At 44.2% G+C, this 13418-nt stretch overlaps 1 protein-coding gene across 1 annotated transcript in view; it reads left to right on the top strand.

Moving 5' to 3' along the window:
• ATP6V0C (ATPase H+ transporting V0 subunit c) overlaps nt 1-13418 on the top strand; it is a 44215-nt gene that overhangs the window by 7707 nt on the left and 23090 nt on the right. Inside the window, exon 2 of the mRNA XM_066576438.1 lies at nt 2455-2574. Within this exon, the coding sequence (XP_066432535.1) occupies nt 2455-2574 (120 nt within the window). The remainder of the gene's footprint in view (nt 1-2454; nt 2575-13418) is intronic.

The following is a 13418-nucleotide window of genomic DNA, read 5'->3' as shown; positions in this document are numbered from 1 at the left end:
GACACTCCAGCTCAGCGGAGGAAGAAGGAGAAGAAGCGGCGTCCAGCAGAACACCAGCGCCGGCAGATAAGGTGAACTCACACCAGTCAGCAGGGTCCCCGGGAGGTGGGGAGATCAGAGAGGAGAGCGAAGTGTCCTCCAGCCCAGGCAGTGGCTCAGTATATAGGAGAAGCACAAGTGCTGAAAGTGACAGAGCCCCTGCACCCCAGATACCCTTACATGAAGAAGGCGGTGATATAACTAATCACCACACACAGGGTCATGAGAGAAGACCCATGGAGAGCCCAGGTCCTAGCAGGCAAAGGACTATACCCGCTCAGCCCTCAACCATAGCAAATATAGCTGAAGACAGTAGCTACCAAGACAGGAGCCACAACACAACGTTAAAAAGGGGCCAGGTCGCTAAGCACAACGCAACCTCCATGCCACAAAAACAGAGGACCCTCTACGATTTGGACCAGGGCCCAACAGAAACTAGCAGCTACTACCATGGTTGGGGGTCAGAAAGAGAACCACCGCCATAATTCTTCACCTGACCATGACCCCCCAGATGACCCGTCACAGGAAGACGCATGGGACTGGAGGGAGCATCTAAGATCACTACCCACAAAAAGCGATTTTCACAGGCTAGGGAACTCTCACAAGCAAGCCCTATCCCTATTACAGCAAGAGCTGAAGCATGTAGGCCATAGGCTGCAAACAGTGGAAGAATCTCAGGAAGAAGTCTTCACATTGCTGGATGCTCACAGCCAAGTCATCAATGCCCAGACCCTGCAGATGGCAGACATCCTATCACACCTAGACGACCTGGAAAACAGGCACCGACGCAACAACATCCGTCTACGAGGCCTGTCTGAGGAAGTGACACCTCCGCAACTGGAAAACTGGGCATGCAAGCCCAGCATGTTCAGCTCTCTCCTGCAACGTGATCGCTCTAAACCGGTAGAGATAGACCGCATTCACAGAAGCTTGGGGCCCAGGCCAGAAGACCCAGGAAAACCTCGAGACGTGATATGCCGGATCCATTTTTATAAGGACAAAGAGGCAATCATGAAAGAAGCCCGAGATAACAACCCAGCCCTTAGTCACAATGGAACTCCTATAACAATATTCCCGGACCTGGCCCGGCGTACTTTACAACTCCGAAGGGCGGTGAGACCGCTCCTCTATGCTTTACGAGAACGTAACCTACTATACAGATGGGGCTACCCGTTCCAACTGGCAGCTTCCAAGAATGGCAAAACAGCAACATTTAAAAGCCCAGCAGACCTGCCAAAATTCCTGGGGACTCTGGAACTCCCCAATGGTGTCGATACCGGACTGGCCTACACTACCATCACTGCCAGTCACAGCACCTAGGGAGACCTGGCACGAGGCCCAACCAGAAAAGAGATGGGTTAGGGGTCACCCTGGAGCCCCCCCTCCCCACCTGAGGACAATATGGATGCATATCACAGAGACTTTAATACGATAGACTCAGGAGATGCCCTGTTCGACTTGGACCACACTTGAAAATACCAACGGACGAACAAATCGCTCATACCCCCCATCATGTCCCTCACCCCCCCATAACCTCCCCCCCCCCTTCCTTTTTTTCCCTCCCCCCCCTTTTTTTCTATTCTCTTTTCCTCTCCTACGCCCCCTCTCTCCCTACCTCCCATTTGTCCGGGCCATCTATAAGCTTTCACTTTATCCTGTACCCACATCAGAGCGATACCAAGCGAGAGGAAGAAAGCTCCTGAGACCGTCCAAGTCACGAGAAGGCTGTCTACAGTTTCAATTGTTGTTTTAGCAAAGAGTTGCGGGTTCTACATAGTAGCCCCATAGGGGCTTCTCTATTGAGTTTGATTACCTGGTGGACGACGCGGGAAGCTCGCGATCGAGTCTCTATCTACTTCCCTCAGTAGGCTAGACGCCATTAAGTGCCGTCTAATCTCTGGCTCACACCAGACGAACACCTACTCCCGAGAGTCTGGGACACTACCCCTAGACTGACAGATTCTTACAATTCTGTCACCCTTCTAATTCTACTATGTCTACTTTCCTACTCTTCCCCTCAACCCCCCGCTCCCCCCGGCGGCGGCCAAAACAAAAAATTTACCAACATGATGAACACATCTTTCTGCACATATAACGTTAGAGGACTAAACTGCCCCTCCAAGAGGGGACAGATCCTCGCTCACTTGCACAAAAAGCGTATTCTAATAGCCATGTTTCAAGAAACCCATTTCAAAAGCGGCAATGTTCCAAAGTGTAACTACAGATCCTATACCCAGTGGTATCATAGTACCCACCCCGACAAAAAAAAAAAGGCAGTCTCCATAGCCATGCACAAAAACCTCCCCTATAATCTCCTTGCATCCAAGGTAGACCCGGAGGGCAGGTACCTTTTCCTAAAAATAGATCTAGGAGCTAAAGTGCTTACATTAGCTAATGTTTATTTCCCTAACTTAGGTCAAACAGCCTTCGGGATCCGAGCGTTGGGAGAACTGACACGATTTGCCTCAGGAACCGCGATTATCCTTGGAGGGGACCTAAACGTGTGCATGGACCCGCGCCTTGACTCGTCATCAGGTAAGTCTGGCGTCTCCCTGGCAGCTATATGTAGACTACGGAGGCAGTTGACTACCCTTAAACTCACTGATCTTTGGAGAACTCTGCACCAAGAGGTCAAGGACTTTAGCCACTATTCTTCCGCACACAACAGCTATAGTAGGCTGGACTATTTATTTATCTCGCACACCCTCCTAGACCTAGCGCCCACAAGTTGGCAGGATTGTATGGTCTACAATATAGGTGACGGCGGGACGACTCACGGGAAACCTGGAGATACGGGAATGGCATCGTACTTGGACGAATACACCCCGGGTCCCATCTCCAGCGAGGAGTCAGGGGTGCTAGAGGTTGACATAACGGAGCAGGAAATATTGGAGGGAATTAAGAAACTCAAAATCGGTAAAAGCCCAGGACCTGACCATTTCACGCCTAGATTTTATAAATCTTACGGGGACCTACTTGCCCCCCTAATCTGCCAATCCTTTAATGCGATCTCCAGGTCCTCCCCGTTCCCATCCCAAGCACTGCAAACAACCATAACAGTGATCCCGAAACCCGGCAAAGACCCACTCCAGTGTGGGAGCTATCGGCCTATCTCACTCTTAAACGTGGACACGAAAATCTTCTCCAGAATAATTGCCACGCGACTACAACCCCTCGTGCCAGGGCTGATACACGGAGATCAAGTGGGGTTTGTACCGGGCCGTGAGGCAAGGTATAACACCATACGAACCCTGTCACTGGTTGGAAGAGCCCAACAGGAAGGGACGCCCCTATGCCTTCTCTCAGACGATGCCGAAAAGGCATTCAACAGGGTGGATTGGGGTTTCCTAGAGGCCACACTCCAAAAAATAGGCCTTGGGCCCAGGCTGCGTAATTGGATCATGGCCCTATACGACAGACCTACGGCACAAATTCGGATCAACGGCAGGCTCTCAACCCCGGTAGATATCCGCAATGGCACGAGACAGGGTTGCCCCCTATCACCCACCCTTTACGTGTTAGTCATGGAGTCCCTTGCAAACGCGATAAGACAGAACCCAAGCATAAGTGGCTTTCAAACCCCACATTCTGAACACAAAATAGCATCATTTGCGGACGATCTGCTTTTATATACCTGACTAACCCCCCAAACAGTATACCAACCATACTACAGGAGTTCAAAAAATATAGCCAGTTTAGCAACTTTAAAATAAATATCCACAAGTCTGAAATCCTAAATATAACCATACCTCCCTCAGAGGCCGCCAAGCTAAAATCCAGATTCCCGCTGAGATGGAAAGAGGACCATATCAAATACCTTGGAGTCCATATCCCTTCCAAATTAGACAATCCGTTTAATCTCAACCACGGGGCCCTTTGCACGTCACTGGAGAGGGACCTGGGGGGGGGGGGGGTGGCGATCTCTAAACCTGTCATGGTTCGGTAGGATCAACACGATCAAAATAAACGCTCTCCCCAGGTTCCTCTACCTGTTTCAGACTCTGCCGATCCAGATCCCAAAAAGCTTCTTCACGCGACTGAGAAGAGCGCTGACGAGGTTTGTTTGGAGCAGTACTAGACCCAGGCTAAGCTACAAAGTCTTAACACAAAAGAAGACAATGGGGGGAGTGGGGCTCCCAGATCTCACAAAATATCATAAAGCAGCAATAAGTAAATGTGTGCTTGATATAATGCTACAGAGAGCCTCAAAACGTTGGGTGGAACTCGAGCCCCATTTAAAGCCCAGGGAGTGTTCTGGCTGAAAGGGAGTCTAGGGAGAAGGGGGATCACAGTCTCCCCATTCCTGGGTACAATACTGAAGCAGTGGGACAGCTTCGCAGTAAGAACAGGACTGATATCAATATCCGGCCCCTGGACACCACTAATAGGTAACCCAGACTTCCCCTCTGGGTGCACGGGACTTACCCCTTCTAGACAGGTTGGGGATTCCAGTTCCTAGACTCCGGGATGTAATGAAGGAGGGCAGGATCAAACCAATAGAAGAGATGATAGGGGAAGGAGCCCTGGTAGCTGGTGCGTGGTTCCAACATCTGCAATTAAACCCTATTTCATCCAAACACAGGGCCAGGCTTCAGAGATAACGCATCAGTCCACACCTTTCGAAGAGCTATGTGCGGCGTCTCCTGAGAGGAGAGGGGAGATCTCCGTGGTCTACAATATGCTGATAACCGGGGACGCGCGAGACGCTGAGACGAGATTCCAAAAAGGTTGGGAAAGGGATCTGGGACGACACCTGGAGGAGAGCGACTGGGTCAAATCGCTAACCATGACCCATAAAATGTCGATCTCTGGTAGACACCAGGAGCTAAATTATAAAATTTTATCTAGGTGGTACCGCACCCCGGCACGTTTAGCTAAAATGTATCCCAACACCAGTGGTAACTGTTGGAGATGTCTGGATAGTCTAGGGTCGATGATCCACATATGGTGGGCCTGCCCCCGGGTCTCCCTGCTATAGAAGGAGATAAATGCCCTATACAATTCCCTCACCGCGGGAAAAATATCCCTTTCCCCGGAGATCACTCTTCTTTCCATCCTACCAGGCTCTATAAAATCAAACAAGAGGGGAGTCCTCAGATTCTTCCTTCTAGCTGCACGACAGGACATACCACAGCTGTGGAACACCACAGAAGCCCCTACATGCCTGATGTGGGTAAAAGCCATGGATGACATTATGCATATGGAAGAACTGAGGGCAAGGGACGACTCTAAATACTCTGCACACTATGTCATGTGGGTGACTTGGATAAGCTTTCGCTCATCCTCCAATCTCAACACATGGGTAACGAACGGTGTGTTTTAACCTTAAACAAAGCTACTACAAGTTAACAAGACAGATGACATTCGCACCTGGAAGGCCGCCGCAGGCCGGTCATGCCCCTGTCCACCCTGGCCCTTATAGGGCTGCAGGTGGCCCCTGCCCCTACCTCCCCGATACTCCCTCTATATCCACCTTCTTCTCTCACCCACTATTGTCCCCTTCTTATCTTTCTCTTTTTTTTCTACTAGTAAGGTTGATGTCAGAACTGGATACATTATGTTAATAAATGTTAAGACAGCTGGCACACACATCCGACTTGGGTTCACCAAAGGAAGAAACTAGATAATTACTTAAAGGAGAGAACACAGGTATTGTTGGATATTCGACGATACTGTATTGTGCCGGTGTTAGTTTACTTCTAATATTTCTCCCTTTTTTTGTTGACTGAAGAGATGTTTTAATGCAAATATGATTGACTGTATACCTCACTGATATTTCAATAAAATATATATTGAACGATATAGCAGCAATCTCGCAGTTCAGGCAATCAGACCCTTTAGATTAGGACTAAATGGTGACTGTGGTTGTGACACAGGTTGCACAATGAAAGATTGTAGTGTAGACCGGTGAACTTGAACTGATAGTGCCTGCACTGTTACAAATTAATTCAATGTAATACCAACCAAGGCTGCTGCAATTTGTACTGTGATGTCAGCTTTGGGCTCCGTCGGTACTGCAAGCAGCCCAGATGACATGCTGAGTCACAACAGGGGGGGGGGGGGGGGGGGCTGAGCGGCAGACCAGAGCCAATCAACTATTGATGACCAATCCTGAGGATAGATCAATAGTTTTAGATGTAGGCAACCTCTTTAAGTTTCTGTTTTAAACCCCCTACCAGGCCCACAGTGTCTTCTGGGTCCCTCGAGGCGTTAGCTGAAGAGGCCTTGAAATCTCACTTTTCCTTGGTCGGCTTCTTGACATATGGGATGGTTTTGCAACACATCTGAGACTGATTTTGAGGCCAGGCCCCCTGAACCCCCTTGTAGGTAACCATGGTCTCTCGACCTTGTTTGGTGGATCTTCTCTGCTGGATAGGTTGGAAACTCCCTTATGTTAGGAATATGCTGATTCTGTGATTATTTAGAATCTTATTTTGCTTCTCTCAGACATACATGAACCAGAGAGTTATTTTTCTGTCCTGGAGAGAGCTAAAATCTATGTTTAAGCTATTTAATAAAATGAAGATGTGTATGTCTTAAGAGTAAATTAGCACACAAAAAAGTTATGTTATCGTCTGGGAGGAGGATCAGTTGTGTAATATAGATAAAGATTGCATACAATAGGTTTGTTTTTCTCTCTCATGACAGAAACTGATGTCATTCTGTCACGAAGACTTGGAAATCGATATGTAGACATTTTTTGCTTTAAGATAGTATAAAAGTTTTATTTTCTGGAACCAAGACAGAAGCCATTCAGACAAGTAAGAGAACTCTCTACTTGTCCGGTGTGCTGAAGAATTTCTCTGTCTTGGCGCCGATTGAAAATTGGCTTCTCCAGCTGCTAATATACAAGTCAGATGATGCTACCTCCCAGTGATACAAGGTAAATTCCTGGAGAAGGTTCTTTGTCAAGGCAGATGTTGCTACCTTTCCAGTGATGCGATGTAAGTTGTAATCTTTATATATAGATAATGATATTATGTAATTTGCAATAGTTATAGTTTGTGATGTAAGCTGCAACCTTTATCTTTGTATATAGATATTATCCTTTGTATATAAATATAATAATTTACAAAAGAAGGACAATTATTCATCACTATGCTCGATTATCACTTAATTTGGATAAACTATTACTGTTAAATCTTCCATATTGACTTACTGTCTTTAAAGCTGTATCTAAACCTAAGTCTTGCTCCTTAAAGCAAAACTCCTTGCCACGTATAGCAGATTTGATTTCTAGCACCGGCATGCATCTGTTACAAGTGCTATTGGGGAGGGGGTTCAATACCTGCAAATCTGTAACTACATATGCTCACTCAGTCCCACTTCAAAATTATTAGTACCCGTATTTCAATTCAAAAAGCTATGTATGTCACATACAAACCCAACAGCCAGAGTCTTCTTGATGTATTATATCTAGCTGGCAGAGGAGATACAGGACAACATATTGTCATTTAAAAGCAGTTTGGAGAGGGAACTGGAATGATCCTTCATGGAGAAGTCCTGGGCTAGGTCTTTTACCTTAACACATAAACTCTCAATCTTTTGTTAATTTTAAGAACTTAACTATAAGGTTCTGTCTGTATGGTACATAACACCTTTACGACTTGCCAGAATGCATTCTCAGGCCTCGCATAAATACTGGAGATTCTCAATGGATAGTGACACTTTTCTCCATATTTGGTGGTCATGTCCCTTAGTTTCCACCTTTTTGGAGGGAACTAAATATCTTATTTAATTCACTAAGGAAAATGACAGTCTCTTTTTTCCCAGAAATGGCTCTCTTATCCATGATCCAGGGTGCGTTTTTCCAAAAAGTTCTACTTAGATTTTTCTTCTTAGCTATGCATCAGATTATTCCTAAACTTTGGAAATCTCCATCTCCTCCCACAAGATGGATGTGGCTGGAGACCATAGACAATATAATGAATATGAAAGAACTTTGTGCTAATCATGATAACAAATACTCCCGCTTTTATTCTACCTGGGTCTCTTAGATTCTATTTCGCTTTTCCCCACAATTAAACACTTGATTTAGTAATGGCGTTGTACTTCCATAACTATACAATCTTGCCGAATCAATACGATATAAATTGATCCATTACTGGGTTTTCCCTACTGTCATGCACGCCGGAATTATTTTCACTTCTCCTCTCCTTCTTTTCCCTGACCCCCGTCCCCCAACCTCTCTACTTTCTTACTTCTCTTTTTTCTCAATCTTATTTTTCACAAAGTTTGAGTCCTGTGCCACCTGTTTGTGGTGGGGGACTCTTCGTCTGGTCTTATAGAATGAAAATTTGAAGGCTACTCATAAAGTGATATACAAGTGCAAAGTATTGTTGTATTAACAATATAAATCCTACTTTCAGATTTACTTGCTCATCATTGAACATGTAGCTTTTTAATAAAATACTTTTTGAACTATAAGTTTCTGTTTTGTGTTTTTACTTTCTGGAAAAAAAAGTATCAGATCTGTCTCTTTTCGGCATCTGGATGTAAATAAGAATGTCCTTATTTACTGAAAACAAGCCGGGATCATGAAAATGATGAGCAACAAAGACATAAAATATATTACAAAAGCCCATAACCTATAATTTAAATAAAACTGAAGAACTCATTTAGTGTAGGGTTTTAATAGTAAGTAAAGTGTCAAATGCCTTAACACATACAAAAAGAAAAGTGAAAAGAAATGTAGAACTAAGCATATCATAATTGCCCTTTAAATCCCATAAATGCATATCGACTATCAAGAAAGCAGAAAAGTTTTTATATATGAATTGTCAACAAGCACGTTATGATCCAATATCCTTTCAGCTGTGCTGCATGTATAAGTTTTTCTTCAGGCATAGTCTTTTTGTACTATTTTCTTTTAAAAAAAAAAAACACACTAAAATTGCAGCCCACAACACTCTCAAGCACCCTGAATACAGTAGCCAGAGGTAATCAGGAAGACAGAAAAAGCTCAGTACCCTGAGCTACACTGTTTCCATAACTCTGATAGAAGTCAATGCAAGTTGCACAGCGAACTACACTGTTTCCATAACTCAGAAGCTACAGATACAGCATAGCTCATTGTGCTACACTGTTTCCATGACTCTTATTGGCTTCTATGAGAGTTATGGAAACACTGTAGCGTAGCCAAGCTTGCCTGTTTTTTATGTCATCCCACCCTCCGGGCCACCTCATAAACAGTGGTGCTTCCATCTCAGCCACGTTTGGCCAAGATGAGGACACTCATTTAAGAATGCAAATTATTTTTATCTATCTGCTGATCTATAACCAATGAGTTCAATGTACAAGAATGCCAAGAATGCATGAGGCCTATCAAAATAAATGATAAAATCTGTCAAGATTAACTACCCCAAACAAAGATTTGGTCATACCCAATTGTTATCTCACTGTAGACATTTGATATTGTTGTAAAGTATCATTCATTTCTTACCAGTCCAAATTAGGGTTCTTTTACATGGGACGACTTATCGGGTGCAGAAGTGCCCGACAGTCGTATCAGCGATAATCGTGTCTGTGTTTTTACATAGGAACGATGATTGCTCAGTGAATGGAGTGGATCTCTGTCTCGCCTGCCTCCATTCACAATGAACAGGCAGTTGTTCATAGACGAACGACTGCCGGATTACACTGGCCGATCGTCGTTCAGTTTTTATACGTGCAACTAAATGATGAATGATAAGCTAACAAATTATTATTTGTCATTTAATTCAATGCAGTGCTGCAGCCTCGGTGTGGTCCCAGCATTTGTTGGGACAGATGATGTCACTAGAAGTCAGGTGAATGCCGCAGCCAATCCGAGGCTGCAACACCACCGCTCTGCACTCCTGACATCATGGCATCCAGGATGTGGGCACAGATGCCAGGAAAACTAGCGGTGACAATCAGAGGCTGCAGTAGCCACCTGATTTCTGGTGATATCATCTGTTACAACAAACACCACCAAATTCCACCTGATGTGTAATGCATTGGGAACATGACTAGCAGAGACGTTTTTGAGTCTAGCAGACCAAGTGCCATTTTCCATATACTGTTGCTGCCAAGAAAGAGACTGCCTATTATTCCAGCTCTGTCTGACTTTCTATGGTAAATAACTATTAAAGCATACAATGTGGTTCTGTTTCTTCTCTCTGCTGCCGAACCGCCTCACACCACAAGACACAACTAATGACTGGTATGATTTCATGAAGGCCAGTTCACCTATAGATGCCTTGAGTAAGTCATATATGAGAAAAGCAACTGGTCTCATTCTCCTGGCCCAGTTGGTCACCCTGAAGTTGGCTCAAACCTCATGCACTGTGGCGTATTCAATTTTGGTTTGGGAAAAACACACCATTTTCACTGTGTATGTGCGTTTTGGGTGTGTTTTTGGTGCACGTGTGTTTTTTTTACTTCCGTACTGCATCAGTGTTTTTTGCAGGCATTTTTCATGCGTGCAAAAAAGAAACAAACAAAAAAACTCCATAGGAAAGCCCAAATAATGTCACTTTTTCCCTAATGTCTTCTGGGAGCATGCATAAAAAACGTGTATTTGATGCAGTTTCACACGATTTCAGACTATAATGGGCGTTTTTTTCCCGTGTATATAAAACACACGTCTGAATCCACTAATGCAAACCAATGGTGTTCTACGCTGACCGTATTACCGTATATACGTAAAAATATATTGATGCAATACAAACAGACAATATGCCTGTGTGCACGAGGCCTAAGGCATGTTGCCAGGATCAGTGGGACAAAAAGTGACCTTAAACACGGTGAATATGGATACAACATGGATGTAAAAAAAAAAAATGCATACACACCAAAAACACACAAACACATGGAGCTAAAACAGTGTATTTTTTACAGACCAAATTTGCATGTGCCCATGTGCATGAGGCCTAATAGTGATATTATGAGGTAGACAAATTTTTTACTTGGTGATCATTATCACTGCAATGACTACATCACATACAACATTTTGTCTCCTCATCTACAAAGTACAAGATAGAGAAGCAGCACAACGCCTTGGACCTTCAGGCCATTTTTTATATATTATGTATTTACCAGTCAATAAATTATTAAACAACGTTTTAGAAAATAAATAGCTGCATTTACTGCAGACGTCATGACTGGCAGAGATCTCCAGTAATCCACTACTACCGTCCCACTGGGAAGAAAAACAGCTGTATGACAGTGATTGAGGAGATGTGAGATATAATAACAATAATAACCTATTTTCTGCAGGGCTTTACAAGTGAGTACTCTATATATAGAGTCTACTATCCTCATTGGTCCCGGTAATATTACAATTATCTTTAACCCTCTCTCGCAGTACAATCTATCTTTGGTAAAAAGAGCAGAGGTGCCTTTGTAGTAAGGGACTCTATGTAAATCTCCATGCCATTTTTAGCTAAGACTATCGCTTCACAGGCTGGGTCACATTACGGCAATTGTCAGAGGATCCCTTACTGTTTAATAATGCTGCAGGGAAAGCCATTGATAAAACAGGAACAGTGTATCCCACAAGCAGCTCTAGGCTCCAGACAACCCCCTCTCCATCCATTGGTTTTCCTTCCCCACCCCCTCTCATTCTCCTGTCTCTTCCATCAGATTCATCGCTATCACTATTCTCTCCTGCTCTCTGTGATAAAACACTTCAGTGCTGCATTGGCTTCTTACTCTGAAACATTGTGCTTCCCTAATCATGGATACAATGTTGCATCATTTCCTGCTGTGTCTAAAATGATTCTGTATTTTCTCCCTGCCATCTTGGGTCACAGCTTTTTGCTCAGATCATACAATTTAGTGTTGTGTCATCATCCATTGACTCAAAATGATCTTATGAAATCATCAAATCCCTCCCAAATTACTATATCTCTGCACTTGTCCTTCACTCAAATCATCCTATTCACCAAGTTACAGATGGCGTAGATAACTCATTACACAGCACCGCACATTTCGCTGATTTTGCTATGATTTGAATAACCTTTTCACGGAAAATGCTAGGAGTTATGGTATGAATTGTGACAATTGTCTATTTGCATATCATGGGATATCCTGTCAGTTCTTCCATGGAACAGATCTCCATTAGTCTGAGACAAGATTGTACTGCAGACAGGTCGGTGGCTTTATCGCTGCTGTTCCAGGTACACCACGAAAATCAAACCCTCCATTTGCCCTTCACAGACCAGATCTCATCTTGAAGACGGATATGGAAGAGTTTTACTGTATATTGTAAATCTGCCTAATGATTGAGTAGAAGCTGCAGTCAGATTATCCCATGCTAAACACCAGCATTCAAGTGGGATTCCTTGGACCTGCCAGAGAAAATGATTTTGAGGGCCTACCATGCCTTTATACAGAAAGTATGACAACCACTTGTAATTCTATTGCAAGGACGACTGGACACTAGACGGCAGAATTTGTCTTCACCTACAGAAGTCGCCTTTCATGGGTACTAAGATATCCTAGTACTCCCAGGATGTACAGTAGGGCCAAATTGTGTTATGGCAAAACAAATATGTTAAGCTAATCCACATAAATAGGAAACACGAAGGTTTCCAGTAGATGGTAGGAACAGAATGGGGATGGTAAATCGGATGATGATGACAATAGGTAATGGAGTAAATGATTCATAGAAACACAAATACTGTAACAACCTGACAATACCTAACTAGCTCTGCCTCAGCCTCTCCTTAATCTATTCCTGATACTGACCCTAACACCAGACACCACTGTCTGTGAGTAACCCTCGGATATCCGCTAATGACAACCCTATCTGAAACACTATCCCTGAGAAACAAATGAGAGGGTGCTTAAGAAACAGTGACAAATAAACCAAAGACAACTAGAAGCAGACAAGGCAGATACAAACTGAGAATAAGCAAACAAACTATCAGACAAGAAATAGGACTTGACAAGAAATAACCATAGGACCTAAACTACACTGACTAAAAAATAAGACTAGATTAGGAACAAGAAATGAGAAACATACAAGTAATACTGAATACAAACACATATAACTACTCTATAACCAGCGAAACACCACAGAAGCCAAAAATATTTATACAGAGGCTATCCATGGGGGATATATAGCAATTGGGTGCCTCCAACTGTTTCCTGACCAGGCTGCTTGCCATGCACAAGTAAACATGCCCTGCGGGCACAAAAAGGCCCTCTCTCTGCCTTCTCTCCACCCCCTCTCCACTATTTGTAATGAAAGGAGGTGGAACGGGGCGGGGCTAAGTTTTGAGAATTAGCCCCGCCCCACCCTGCTTCTCCCCATTGCAAATAGTGCAGAGGGGCGGAGAGGAGGCAGAGAGGGGTCAGGAGCTCAGAGCACTGCTCCTGGCTCTTCCAGGCTCCCCCCCTGCAGAGAGACGACA

Source organism: Eleutherodactylus coqui, chromosome 8, assembly GCF_035609145.1.
Source record: "Eleutherodactylus coqui strain aEleCoq1 chromosome 8, aEleCoq1.hap1, whole genome shotgun sequence".
NCBI lineage: Eukaryota > Metazoa > Chordata > Amphibia > Anura > Eleutherodactylidae > Eleutherodactylus > Eleutherodactylus coqui.
Note: the sequence above shows the minus strand (reverse complement) of the source record. Positions and strands in the feature narration are given on the sequence as shown.